At 44.0% G+C, this 13616-nt stretch overlaps 1 protein-coding gene and 1 non-coding gene across 6 annotated transcripts in view; both read left to right on the forward strand.

The window, feature by feature from the left end:
- LOC135917910 (uncharacterized) overlaps positions 1 to 13616 on the forward strand; it is a 42641-nt gene that overhangs the window by 8715 nt on the left and 20310 nt on the right. For 4 of the 5 annotated variants that reach the window (XM_065451566.2, XM_065451532.1, XM_065451556.2 and 1 more), the window contains exons 6-11: positions 5769 to 5946; positions 8948 to 9041; positions 11140 to 11176; positions 11892 to 12002; positions 12823 to 12921; positions 13389 to 13469. In XM_065451566.2, coding sequence (XP_065307638.1) covers positions 5769 to 5946; positions 8948 to 9041; positions 11140 to 11176; positions 11892 to 12002; positions 12823 to 12921; positions 13389 to 13469 — 600 coding nt within the window. The remainder of the gene's footprint in view (positions 1 to 5768; positions 5947 to 8947; positions 9042 to 11139; positions 11177 to 11891; positions 12003 to 12822; positions 12922 to 13388; positions 13470 to 13616) is intronic. The other variant, XM_065451547.1, reaches the window with a different exon arrangement.
- On the forward strand, positions 7541 to 7622 carry TRNAL-UAG (transfer RNA leucine (anticodon UAG)). The gene has a single exon. It is a non-coding gene; the product is annotated as a tRNA-Leu (tRNA).

Raw genomic sequence — 13616 nt, forward strand, 5'->3', positions numbered from 1 at the left:
TTTTCGTCGGTTAAAAACGGCCACAGGAAAAAGCGAGACAAGTACGCTTGTCACTACGACAGGACCGTAACCGCCACATGAACGTCCCTTTAATGCCAAGCATTCTTTGCCCGATTCCACGCACTTCGCGGTATATAGGTAGGCAAGTAGGTAGACCGATACGAAGATTCCTGCCTCGGCACATTTCGGACATCTGCACTAAGAAAGCAATCCATGGTCGACAGTGGAACTGAGCCTGTGTCTTTGAGCGCAGCAGCCCAGTGCTTTAATCAATAGACCATGATTGCACGCATACGCCTCTCGCACCAAAGCCGATTGCTCTTTGAGAAGTTTGGCACCTGCGTCACGTGCCAGTTTGTCGTCTTGTTTCCTAGTCAGAGCTCCCATTTAATACTGGGCTACACCCCTCGTCTTCGGCATTGGCCCTAATTCCAGAGTACTTTCATCGTATCAGATAACGCTACGTAGAAACTGTGCACCATTGTACCGCCTTCAGGATCGGTGCAGGTCGAACAGGTGTTAACGTTCCATCGCGAAAGTCATCGCCGTTTCAACATGCTGCATGACATAGCCATAGGGGTGACGGTGGTCTTGGATGTCACGGTGACTATACGAAAAAAAGAATTGATTGGATTTGGGGTCAGCACACTACATTTTATTCAAACTCGGTCGCCCACCAAGAAATGTTGTGCGTCTGCGAGTAAGCCAGAGTAACGGTGGCAACATTTTTACAGAATAAAGGAAATGGGCACAAGAGTCCTGTGAAAATGTGCTGTCAGTGCATGCAAGTAATACATAATCTACTTAGGAAAGTTTCGTCATGTACGGAAGGCGATATCATATCACTCGGTGCCAATGGTTGACATGCCAGTTAAACTAGTCAGGTATGCTAATAGATGTCGAACTTTGTCACATTGTCCACTCATAGCCTTCACAACTTAGCTAACGACAATCTTCTTCATATGTGCCAGCAGTTCGAGGTGTGTCATTTTAATGCGTAAGCATTCTTTGGTGTGTAAACCAGCAAAATCTTTCCGTAACACCATGAGTCCCACACCGTGTATCTGAAAAAGAAATGCGTAATTGGCGAATTTCGACATTTGTTCGTTATACAATAATGTAAAGGTAGATGACTGGTAGCTTTAGAATTGATAAGAAAATCATGAAAAATGAAAAAGAAAAATGAGAGAACCGTTCTCGTCATACCACCTTGAAATGTTACTTTGCTCAAAAGCTTACTTTTTCGCGTTACACGTCTGCATACAAAGAAGCATAGTTTGGGATGCGGAGTATTAAGAATGATAGAATAGTTAATTGTTGGATATGATAATAGCGTAATAGTAGATGATTGGTTGCCTTAAAAATATAAAACAAATGGTGACGTCAGCCGTTGTCGCGTCATGGTCGTAACAAAAAAAAACAACAAAAATAAAAAGCCGATTGTGACAGCGTTCCCGCTCAGCTGAAAGGACGTATCTGCAAAACAAAGGCAAAGTTGGCCAACATATGTAATCGTTATAATATTGTAATACTAAATGATTGGTAGTGATGGGTAGACATGCATAAAGAGAGAGAGAGAGAGAGATAGAGATGCAAATGAGGGAAAGGCAGGGAGGTTAATCAGAGTTATAGCCTCCGGTTTGCTACCCTGCACTAGAAAAATGGAAAGGGGAAGTAAAGACGGAAAGAAGAGGGAGGTTAAAAGAAGCTAGCTAAAGAAGTAAGCCAAAGCGAAGTAGCAGCCGAGCCAAAGTACTGCTTACTTAATATCAGACAATTCTCGCAATCTCTGTAACATTTTAAGGCAACTGCCTCAAATGCCTCATCAGACGGTGGGCTTAAAACACAACGCGCGGTAAAAAAAGTCGTGCGAGCTCGCCTCGCGCCGAGACGCGTTCTCGGCACTGCTCGCGCGTTCGTCGTCGTCGTCTCCTTCCACGACTGGGCCCGATGTCGCTCATCATGACAAAACGAAGAGGAAACTTTAATTAGGATGGAGTTAATTCAGGCGCTAGAACCAACGATCTTCGGGGAGAATCAAATCCTCGAGCTGATGTGGGAGTCGAATCCACAGCCTTTGGTGTTAAAGCGAAATTAAGGCACTGTCAATTAATATAAAGTTAAGGCACTCGAACTCGCGACCTTTCGTTTGAGTCGAACCCACGACCTATGGCGTTAATTAGGGAGACATTAATTTAGGCACCGTTAATTAAGCCAGAGCCAATTCAGGCACTCGAACCCAGGACCTTTGGTTGGAGAAAACAATCAGAAGTAACAAACAACGTGTTCGAACGAGAATGTCAGGTAATTTAATGAATGTCTTGTTCAGTGCGCAGGCTTTCGCCTCCACCCTCTGTTCCATATGCTGAAGTGAACGACATTTTTTTTAAGTTTAAACTTCACATATCATGCTACACTGCCTCGTTCGTCCGCTGGATGAACTTCTCAGTCGCCAAGCTTTCCGTCTGAGGAACCTGAATGGGCTAGCTTTCTAGCTTTGTTCTTTTTTTTTCAATTTTTGCATACATGCTAAGCTTCCTTGCATAAAAATTCAACTTTCTTACAACTTCCGCCAACCTCCTCACCTTTGCGAGCATTTGAAGAAGTACTTTGGTTTTAAGATGTTCCTTCACTTCGAGGTGTGCATGACTCGTGCTCACTGTGTGCCATTCGCTTTCCTCCTTGTCAGATCTGTTGGTAGAGCTCGGAGCCGAATAGATTTTCTTGTGACTAACATATTCGGATAGCTGTTGTGTAACTGTTCAGGGGTGTATTGCGAAAGATAAAAAAAAGAAGCCAGGATAAATGAACGAAAAATGCACCAACCTGCCTAATTCCTTTGCCTCAAGTGGAGACAAATCAGGGACCTTGAGCGTTTGCCTATATAGCGTTTCATATGACTCCATAGATCTTTGCCTCAATTAACACGTCATCTTACTACCTTTCACACGTATTCGCCTTATTGCAAGATGCCCATCAATACAACTATTGCATCAGATCAATGCTCGCCATTATACAGTTCATATTTCAACCATTATCAGCGCCAGAGATAAATACGGTATATGGTATGTTTCCATGCTCATGTGTTGCCACATGACTCTGGAAAAGCTTATCTGAAGAAATTAGGACTAACATTTTATAACACTTTCAAATGCCTTCTGCATGACTACGCGTATGTCACAAAAGAATAAATCGTAGAACGAGAACAAAGGGGACTGAGGGGCTCAACTTTTTTGTAGACGCTACCATACGAAGCCAACAGACAATGAAACCAAGGAAAGCATAGGCGAAATTACGTGTGGTTTTAACTTAAGTGAGCAGATAACGTAAAGGGAGAAGAAAGAGGACGCAAAAACTACTTTCTGCCCATGAAAGCCAAAGCCACGCCTTCCACATTGACGCGGGCTTTCTTAGGTATTTGAGTATGTCTACAAGATATAACCCTGGGAGTGTTAGCGAGGGCCACTCATGACTTCAGCAGATGTGGCACATCTTTTTATCTGCAAGCGCCAAGTAGTACGCGAACTTAGGCGCTGGGAAACTGCACTGAATGCACTGAATAGGTTGCATGCGTTCTGTGAACCTAACAACAATTGTAAAGAACACGTCGCGCTATGAATTTAGTGTTTCCATACAATGGCAAATGTAGCGTAGGGCATTAAGGCGCTTAAAGACATAGAAACACAAAAAATTGAAAAGAACAAATTTGATGAGATATGCCCCCATCCCTTTTCAAGTGAGACGCTTTAATTCTTCATTATCATCATCCTGACAACGGAACGGGTTAGTGAGCTTGTACCAATGTTCAAAATGCGCGTAAGTTAGGTTCTAGGTTAAAGTTTGACGTGCCGCAGTATAGGCAACACATTTTGATTTGACTTTGTACTCAGGAGAAGAACAGCAGATATTGTGGTGTTTGCAAGAGAAAATGTGCAAATGTGTCATTGAACTAGACCGTAATTAAAAAGCTTACGGGGATGTGGACAGGGGCAGCATAAAGGGTGTAAAATCGCGTTGGAGGAGCAATATAGCGGAGAGGGGTGATGGAGCGGAAACCAGCTACGAAACTCTTATAAACTGCAAAGAATAAAGATCTATAAAAAGGAAGTAAAAATACTTTAAAGCGCTTATATAAAGCTCGAACTTATGTAAGAATATCTAATTCTGCAGTGGGAACAGTTCCACCGGTGCAGTGGTTATCTATTCACGATCGATAGTCGTCAGGTGCAATATTTACCACTTGAAAACATCGACGTGATCGGAGCTCATTGCCCTCTGAGGCGCTGTTTATTATATTAATCAAAAACCGGCGAATTGGTGGGCAATATTCCGCGACTCAAAGGCGGCCCTACACTGTCTCTTTACAACTATTCGTTGCAGGTATTGTGAACAACTCGCGTGGAAGATACGAAAAACGCACCAATACGTGATGATCAAAGAACACAACGTCGTGTTTGAGTGGTTGACGGGCTACTGCGTTATCTACGGCCACACTTTTGCACGCTGCTCTCTAATTGTTGTAGCAGTCATGTTCTGTCTCCATGTTATGCAAATCATTGCTAGTGATCTACTTCTGACCAAATTTTGCGCAGCTGCCACAGAATAATCTGCAAATAGTGCCTTTTCAGGTCAAATGACTTCAAAGAACGTGCTGGCGCCAAGTTATTTGCGCGACACCTTCTAGCAGAAGAAATACAACAAAACGGTTATATTTTGTTTATCGCCCACTTTTGCTGCTTTGAATTTCATTATAGAACGTGTGTGCGGGTATGTATAAGTGACTGTGTCAGCGCTTGCAAAGTTAAATCAAGAAACTCGAAATTTGAAGCGATGTGCGTTGCGGTTTAAGATTATATTTTTCTGCGCTCTGCCTTTTTCTGCGTTGCGCTGTGCACAAACAATGTATTTTACAACATGCTCAGAATGTACTTCTTGAAAGTATGTTATAAGCGCAAAGTGTTTAGCAAAAGGGTATGCTATATGAACAGTCACACAACTTCTATTCTGCAGTTGCAACGTTCCACTCAATGGCTATAATTAAAAACTTATGTGGTGCATATTTCCTCATTGTTAATACTAATGCCGCGCAGCATACAGTTTTCTCAATCGTGTATGGCAATTTAAAAAGCTATAGTTAGCATCAATATCTCTTGTAATAAATTTTAACTGGCCTGTATTACTTGCCTCACTGACACGGGCTTTGTCCACGGATTTTGCTACGAGTGTATCCTGTATCTTCAGATACATGATCGCATAATGTATCGAAAATACAGATACAGATACACGTGTTGCTGAAAGTATCATGATACAAATACAAGATACCCAAAGAGTATATTAGTATAGTACCTACGATACAGGTATCTTCGATACTGCCCAGCCCTAAAGTATATAGGGAGCCCTCTTACTGCCTTATGATCCTGGGGTCTCACCTTTATATGCCTCTTTGTACTCTATTTGGCAGAATAAAACTGACTGATTAGTTGATTGAACGCACCGACTTTACCGGTATGTCCTTCTACTCATGTCCTTCTACTGTCCTTCTACTCATGAAAGAAATGTCCTTCTACTCATGCAAGGGGCGTTACCGCCCCTTGCATGAGTAGAAGGACATTTCTGGTCCCAGTGCTGGAGCGAGTTGGCACGCTCAAATTTTTATCCAGCTGCGAAGTTTTCTTCCTGATGCACATGCACTGGCTTTCTCGGTAGCTTCGGGCTACATTGCATTCGTTACTCATCGCGTGACGGCGCTCCGCGTCTCTGCTTCCAAGGAGTTCGTCGATGGCGACTCCCACCCGAGTCCGACCCGGAGGCAGCTCTGTGGGCCGCGGCTCGAGCGTCGTGTTTCCCGCCGAAGTGGCGCCCGAGGAGCGTGAGTCGGGAAGCGTCACCGCCAAAAACTTGGCCCCCCACCGGCTCAGGGGACGGCGACTCTCCGCCATCCAGCAGGCATCTCGCACATCTGCCAACTTTAGAATTTGAGAGACTAACTAAACAGTCGAAACCAAAGAACGGACAGAATTAGCTTGTCCGTACACGTATTGCGGAATATCGGGTTACAGGAGCTGCGTGCAGCACAAACAACGCTGTTATCGGGTTACCCTCTCCGGTAGCTCGGTGACTATGGCGTCGCGCTGCTGCGTACGAGGTCGCGGGTTCAATTCCGGCTGATGTTGCTGCATCGCGATGAGGGCGGAATGCAGAAAAAAAAAATGCCCATTTAACGGTCATCGGGTGCACACTAAAGAATCCCACGTGGTAAAAATTATTCCGGAGACCACCACTGAGCGTGCTTCATAATATATCGTAATTTTGGCACAAACATTCTTGGGCAATACCAAAGAATGTTTGCAATGCCATTTTAACGCATCACTTCACACATTACCCACTCGAAATTTTGCTTATGGATGCTGGAACATTCACCCTATACCCTCCACAAACAAAAAAAGGAAAAATATTTAGGTCGTTGATTGCTAGAATTCGCAAGATGTTCAACGTGTAGAACAAACTCCTATATCATAAAGCACAGTCACAACTTCGTTCAGTCACTCAAGCACTACTTTTTCAAACAATGTGAGTGTGTTTATTGTGGCATGCATTTGTAATAGTGTTTGTATGTAGAGATTGTATGTCTGTATGTTTTTTTTAAATGTCTGTGAAATGGAGGGTGGCATCATGGTCGATGCTCGCTACTCCTAGTGTGAATCCATTTTATTGTATGGAATCTAAATAAATTCCATTCGCGGTTTGTGTGCCGCTGATTACATACTGTAGTACACACTCAATTGGACCCAAAGAATAGCCTCTCGCAATGGGTTGAAATATCCTTATCAAACCTTAAGAATATTTATGTAAAAAACAAAAGTAAATTCTGTTCGATTCAACGCTGGTTGCGACATCTTGTGACGCAAATTTTAAACCAGAGACGTGAAAAGTTAATACTGCAGTGACCTTCCATACTCTACTATAACTGCCGTTGTAAAGTGACAGTAGCGGCATAATCGTTAATGTGCAGTTCTCTCATGGTTTCTTTTCGACGAAAACACTCACGCGAGACAGTTTTTTTTTTTTTGAAACACATGCGGAACACATCTACAACACATACGCAAAGGGACATTATTCAATTATTGCACGATAACCGATATAACATTTCCATATCACCATAAAATTTCGACTATTATCGCCCCTTATCCACCCGCAGTTGCTCTGTGATTAGTCCGTTCGAACTTTTAAGCACTGAGTAGAAGACCGCGAGTTCGACTCCCAGCGGAAGTATAGCCCTGTTCCGGTATGGGTGGAAGCTTGAAACACTTCTGTACCTACAATGGACTGCAGCTTTCTAATTCTTGGACGATGTCGTAGTCACGCAAATATGTAGATTTGGGCTGCAGGGAGTAACTTTGTCTAAGTCGCAGCAGCCCGACATTTGTGTCACTGACGCGTCAGCTAGACGAGCGTGAAGCTCTCCCAACATCGTCAACCTATAGGCCCTCATTTAAAAGGGAAACAGTGAGCACTCTATACGGTACGTTACCGGAGCGTGGGTAGCGTGGCCGAGCGGTCTAAGGCCCTGGTTTTAGGCATCAGTCTCTTCGGAGACGTGGGTTCGAATCCCACCGCTGCCAATTTTGATACCCCCCCCCCCTTTTTTTTTTCCGCTGACACTTTTGCGATAGGCTGATCCCTGAAACCTTAATCACTTTTCGCGGTGGTCTCTGCGGTATCGACTGATCGCCGCCAAACGTACGCAATGAAGCGGCATAAAAGTTTGTACCGATATACCCCTCAGCCCTGGCCGTCAAGAGCAAATTTTAGCCGGCTATGATTGAAGTTTTTTTCAGATGCTGCGCAAAGCTTCAGCGATCCGGTCTGCGGCAAACCTCGCTGTTGCGTGGCCCTGAACACAGCGCTCAATTCATTTTATGTCATTGATCTGAGATGCGAGTCCTAGCATACCTGGCTATTATGTAGCGCTTGTTTGCTGTCTAGCGCCACAGTTACGTAAACAACTATTCTAGCAATCAATGTGAACTTAATGCGTCAGAGAAAGCGCTTGTCTTTTTTTTTGCACATATTTAGCGCAATTCATCTTTATTTAGCTTAATTATAATTACTTACAGGGGACTCCGATCACGGAAAGAAAATCTACAGAAGAATAAAAATGGGTTGGAGTGCACAGAGCCACATCCTGACTGGGAGCTTACCATTGTTGTTGAAAATAAATGCGTACAGTTATTGCAATCTACTGGTGCATATGGAGCAGAAACTTGGAGGTTAACGAAGTAGCTCGGGAACGAGTTAACAACGGCGCAGAGCGACGAAACGAGAAATGTTAGGCGTAACGTTAAGAGACGGGAAGTGACCGTCGTGGATCAGAGCAAATGGGAGAGCCGATATTCTAGTCGACATTAATTAAGGGAGAAAGATGGAGCTTAGCAGGCGATGTAATGCGTAGGGCAGATAATCGGTGGAGCACTAGAGTTACCGGATGAGTACCAAGGGAGGCGCAGTTGACGACAGAAGATTAGGTGAGTGATAAAAATAAGAAATTCGCAGGCGCAAGTTAGAATCAGCTAGCGCAAGAGAGGGGTAATTGCAGACCGCTGAGAGAAGCCTTCCCGTGGTGTACATAAAAATAGGCTGGTGTCACTGATGATGATGATTTACTTGATGACGAAAAAAATTTTACGCTGCAATTTTTTTTTTCATTAAGGCATTTTTATGTTGTTTTACAGTTAAGTTTCCTCGTCTAGCAGGACACCTTGTCTTCTCTATTTTCCGATGACCTGATATTTCTTACACTAGACTGCGGCATGTAGGCACCAAGACAAGTAAACCGGCATCCCTTGTAATGGCAGAACCCAATAGTGTTCGCAACATCAACGCAAAAAAACAGTCGATGAGATGGCGAGCGATAAAGTGACGGCAGTAATCGGCCTCGTGATCGCAGATGAACTTCGGTGACACGGCCGACTCTCGGAGCTCAAGGAAAGTGTTGGTGCCTTGGAACTACTCCCGCGAAGACCTGACCCGCACCTCGTCTCGTAAGCCAAAATATACTTTGATCGATTGATTGATTGATTGTATTGCCTAAAATATTGTTACGGAAGAATAAAAGATTAGGAAGGAAGAAGAATATCGCGAGACGCTGGCTGCTGGGTGTTGTTGCTGGTCAGCCATTTCTAACTACACTGGCTCTGCCTGAGTATATGTTGTAAATAGTCTTTCTATACTCCCAACAGCCCCGTAACAATATTTAATAAAAAAAACTATTGTTTAAACACGTCTGGATCCCAAGCCTGAGGCTAGATGGGAATCAATAAACTATATACTTTCCTTACTTATAGATAAGAAAAAGAGCATATGACAGACTAAAAGTATAAGTATTTACGAAAATGAAATGAAAATACAGATAAATCTAAGTCAAAACGTATCGAAAACACAATAACATTACTTCCAAACTTACGCATGCAACTTTTATAAAAATGCTGCATGATACATTGAACACAAAGGCAATACTTGGAGGGGCGTGGTATTTGAGGATACGGCTTTGAGTCACCGTGGAAAACAGCATTCTCATTCCATTCGCCTATAGGTGCTTATTGTAGTCTTCTCCAACCCCTCTGTCACCTATCTAGCCCACTTGTTCCTGGATATCAGCTTGCAGTCTGGTACAGGTGTTGAATCTGTACGCTTTCGGGGAGCAGACCGCAGCGATTTGGGGATCTCCACCTTCTTGCACTTCACCCAATCCCTCCTCCCCACAGTTTTTTTTTTGTGAGACAAAAGTTTGTTGCCAATTATCATCTGAGAAAAATAAGCGCTGCCAGTCGTCTGACGGGCGCTCAGGTGGTTCAGTTTGTTCAACAGGTAGAGGCCGTGATGAGTGAGAACCCTGAAAGGCCAATTATATAGCCATTGCCAAGCAGCTTCAAGTTGCAGAGTTGACAGGCAAGCTTTCCTGCACTATGCCATTATGCGCCACTCCTAAGCGGTTGATTTGATTGCTTCCATAGGGCACGCGGCATGTGACTAGCGGTGATTACCTGCAGCCACGTCATCCTCAATATAATGTCTCTATAGTTCCCGAAATAAACCTGCTACACTACTAGGTAGAGGAAGCATCACTGAGCAGTAGACTAATAGGCAGCCACACAATGTTAAGAGCTCGCTATAAAGTGGCGTTGCGGAAGCCCTGCCAAACAATAACATGCCCTAATGTGATCTGACAATTTAGAAGTCAAGCCCCAACCATGGGGAACAAGTTTCCTTCAGATTTTTCTGCGTCGGCCGGAGTCGTAAAGAACAATGCGACGTTGGTGGCGACGTTCGCTTGATGCTGAAGTGGGCTCATGCCAAAGTCTACAGATTATCTCGGGACCTTAGCCCATGTGAGATCACAGCGCCGATGCCGAAAATCCGCCGGAAACTTGTTTCTTGTGATTGGGCCTTTAGAGGAGTCGAATAGATGATATACAATACCTGCAAGTGTGCTTCTCCGTACACTTAGTTTGACCTGACCTAGATCGAGGGCCTCGGGGCTGGCAATTAAGGTACCAACGTGCGGGCCGGCAATCTTCCGTTGCCCGCAGCTTCCAAGGTGTCAAAACGCGCGTCCTAGCTTTAACAGTGCTACTACCGGGAAAGCGACCCCATTGGTTAGGACAAGTGAGATTTGTGGGAAAACCTGCTTACAGAATTTGAAAATATTGCCCATTCAGTCAATAACTGAAGCCGAACATGATTTTATTCAACAGATTGTATTGAGAAGCAGCGGTACAAGAAACAATCTGAAAATTTTAGAACGAATATCTCGATTCTTGTTTTTTGAACAGAGATCACTCAGGCCAACACCGAGCTTAATGACATGCCAAATATATGTCGGAAAACATTCACTAACATTTTTTTTCCCATAGATAAATATGGTGAAATCGGAAGCCTCTGTAATAAAAGTACACGTTCGCTATGTCATATATTGAAGGATAACCAGGATAACTACGCAAATGAATACGGTAGCAAAACGGTAGCAGTAGCGGGCGTATTACACCGAGATGCAGCTATCCTACCAATCCTTTTTCTTTTCATAATAAAATTTTCGTGAGAAAAAAAGAACAAATAAAAGCGAGCGTTTATCCCTTCCAGGTGCGTCAGAAGATATCGAGACGGTCTCAAATGATAAGTGAGTATTATTATTTTGTTCGCTTTGAGCAATTGCCTTTTTTTCAATCCGCCTGGACGTCAGCAGATTCTCCAGAATCTTTAGTGTGGTACAATTTTCACTCTATCAGATGGAGCCATGCACGATTATTCGTGCCTTTCCAAAATGATTGGCCACGTGTATTTATGCTGAAAGGATTACGTGGTGAAATTATGACCGAACACAACGCATATGACTAAAAAATTATATTATGGGGTTTTACGCGCCAAAACTGATTTCTGATCCGATTATGAGGCACGCCGTAGTGGAGGACTCCGGAAATTGAGACTACCTGGGGCTCTTTAAGTGCACCTAAATCTAAGTACACGGGTGTTTTCGCATTTCGCCCCCATCGAAACGCGGCCACCGTGGCCGGGATTCGATCCCGCGACCTCGTGCTCAGCAGCCCAACACCATAGCCACTGAGTACTCACGGCGGGTTACAACGCATATGATAAGGAATCATTTCTTATCCGTTTATTTTTACTTGTCAAAAAGAAGAAAAATCTCTGTTTTGGACTGCTGAAGAGAGATTATACGAAAAGATCCTGACATTTTCATGAACTGTCAGTACGGGTGCACCAGGTGGCCAGTCAGAACAAGCCAAGCTAGCCTGATTGACTGCTCGGCATTACGTGTAGTCTTTTTTTTTAATGCTCATGGTGATTTAGCTTTGTAATTCTGCTTTGTAATCCAGGATGTGTTTCACCATCAGAAAGACCTTTATCATCGGAGTCGTCATGACTTCGACGCTCGCATCAGCCTGCGTGAAGTCAACGAGGGCACTCATTGCAGCAGGTGTTCCCAGGTGAGTGCGCCTGTGCAAAACAAAATGTGGGCGTATGCAATAGAACGAGAGAGAGAGAATCGGACTCTAGCAACACCCATATATCTGTTAGACCAATAAATGGCAACACGAGATGGGCGAACGAAAAGGATCCGCGTTTCATCTCACACTGAAGGGATTTAAGCTTTGTTGGTGTCACAAAGTCTAAAGAGTCTAACGGCTTCAATTTTGAAGGCGGTTGCCTTCATTGTTTCATGCACGTGGTTGAAATATAAAGATTTAGACATAGTGTTTGTTCAGGTTGGGTTAAGTAAAATGTGTGAAGTGTGCAAAAGCGGAAAGTTACGTATATCTTATCGTCCAGTCTGTAGAATGGTTGATAACGGTGGACATCACTTGGACATCACTTGCCGGAGTTCGCACAGTAGACAAATAAAATTTCATAGAATTCCGCCGCATAAGGAAAAGGGGCGGCGACAATAGCTCCATCTTTCCTAGCTCTTTCATGTTCAGTACTGCAGTGTTTGCCATACGTGGGTATGCATCAAGCTAGGGCCAGATTCTCCGAAACACAGACGCAATAAATCGTAGTTTTGGTTCGCTTGGAAAGAAGGTGCTTGTTTGCATCCAGTTTAGCCCATTAGAATAGCTGTGCCCGTTGTGACGAACGCTTGGTTATTACGGAGGAATGCATCATGGCTATCGGAATTTGTGTGCGGACAATTTCAGCAAGTCAAGTGATGAACACATGTGGATCCAGAACCGTTTAACAAAAGCACAAGTACGTTACACTTGGCGACATTCCCTCCAAAAGTTTTTTTTCCTGGTGCGTCTGGTGCAGGTACTCTTTCAAGGTGAGCGCGCTGGTTGTGCTACCCGTGGCACTGTGCACCACACTGCTCTGTTGGACGGCGCTGTTCTTCGCATACCTCAGCGAATAGTAAGCTAATCACTGAACGCGCATTTCCCAGTATGCGCGTGTGTAGGTGTCACAGACGGCCTTTTTTTTTTAGTGTTAGCACATTTTTTTTATCGCCTGTTGCATATAGTGCTATGTACCCCTTGTGCTGCATTACTTGAAGGGGCGGACGTTCTTGGCTAGAGAAATCGCAGTTAATAATCGCCCATAGCTGCTAACAATTGGCTAAATAACTATAAAGTATTTTATTTGCGTCGCATATTGCTTACGTCAGAGCTGGCTCTGAGTAACGCAGGCGGTGTCATTGTCTAAGTGGTGGTGCAGTTCTAATTGAACAACATTACACTGCACGAAGTGACTTCCAGAAATCACCTGTAATATTTTTTTTAGCGCAGTATAGTTGCGTCCACAGCAGTGTCCACATTCATGGCACTGATCTGATTGCGACGACTGATTTTTAAATGTATTTGTGGCGTTCTCATTTGCAGTGACGAACTCGCACCGCGATCATCCACCCTCGCCATTCGTGACGTAATGCAAGCGAAACTGTGCAGCATGGGCAAGATCGAGTAAGTGGAAACAAGGGCAGTGACTACGCAGCGTTCATTCAATATCGTTCCTTAAAGGGACACTAAAGGAATACTAGGTTAATCTTGATCCGTAACTTGCTGTTCTTGGACACGGCAAACGTTAGCTTTACCACATTTGGTGAACTT

The sequence above is a fragment of the Dermacentor albipictus genome, chromosome 2, assembly GCF_038994185.2.
Source record: "Dermacentor albipictus isolate Rhodes 1998 colony chromosome 2, USDA_Dalb.pri_finalv2, whole genome shotgun sequence".
NCBI classification, from domain to species: Eukaryota; Metazoa; Arthropoda; class Arachnida; order Ixodida; family Ixodidae; genus Dermacentor; species Dermacentor albipictus.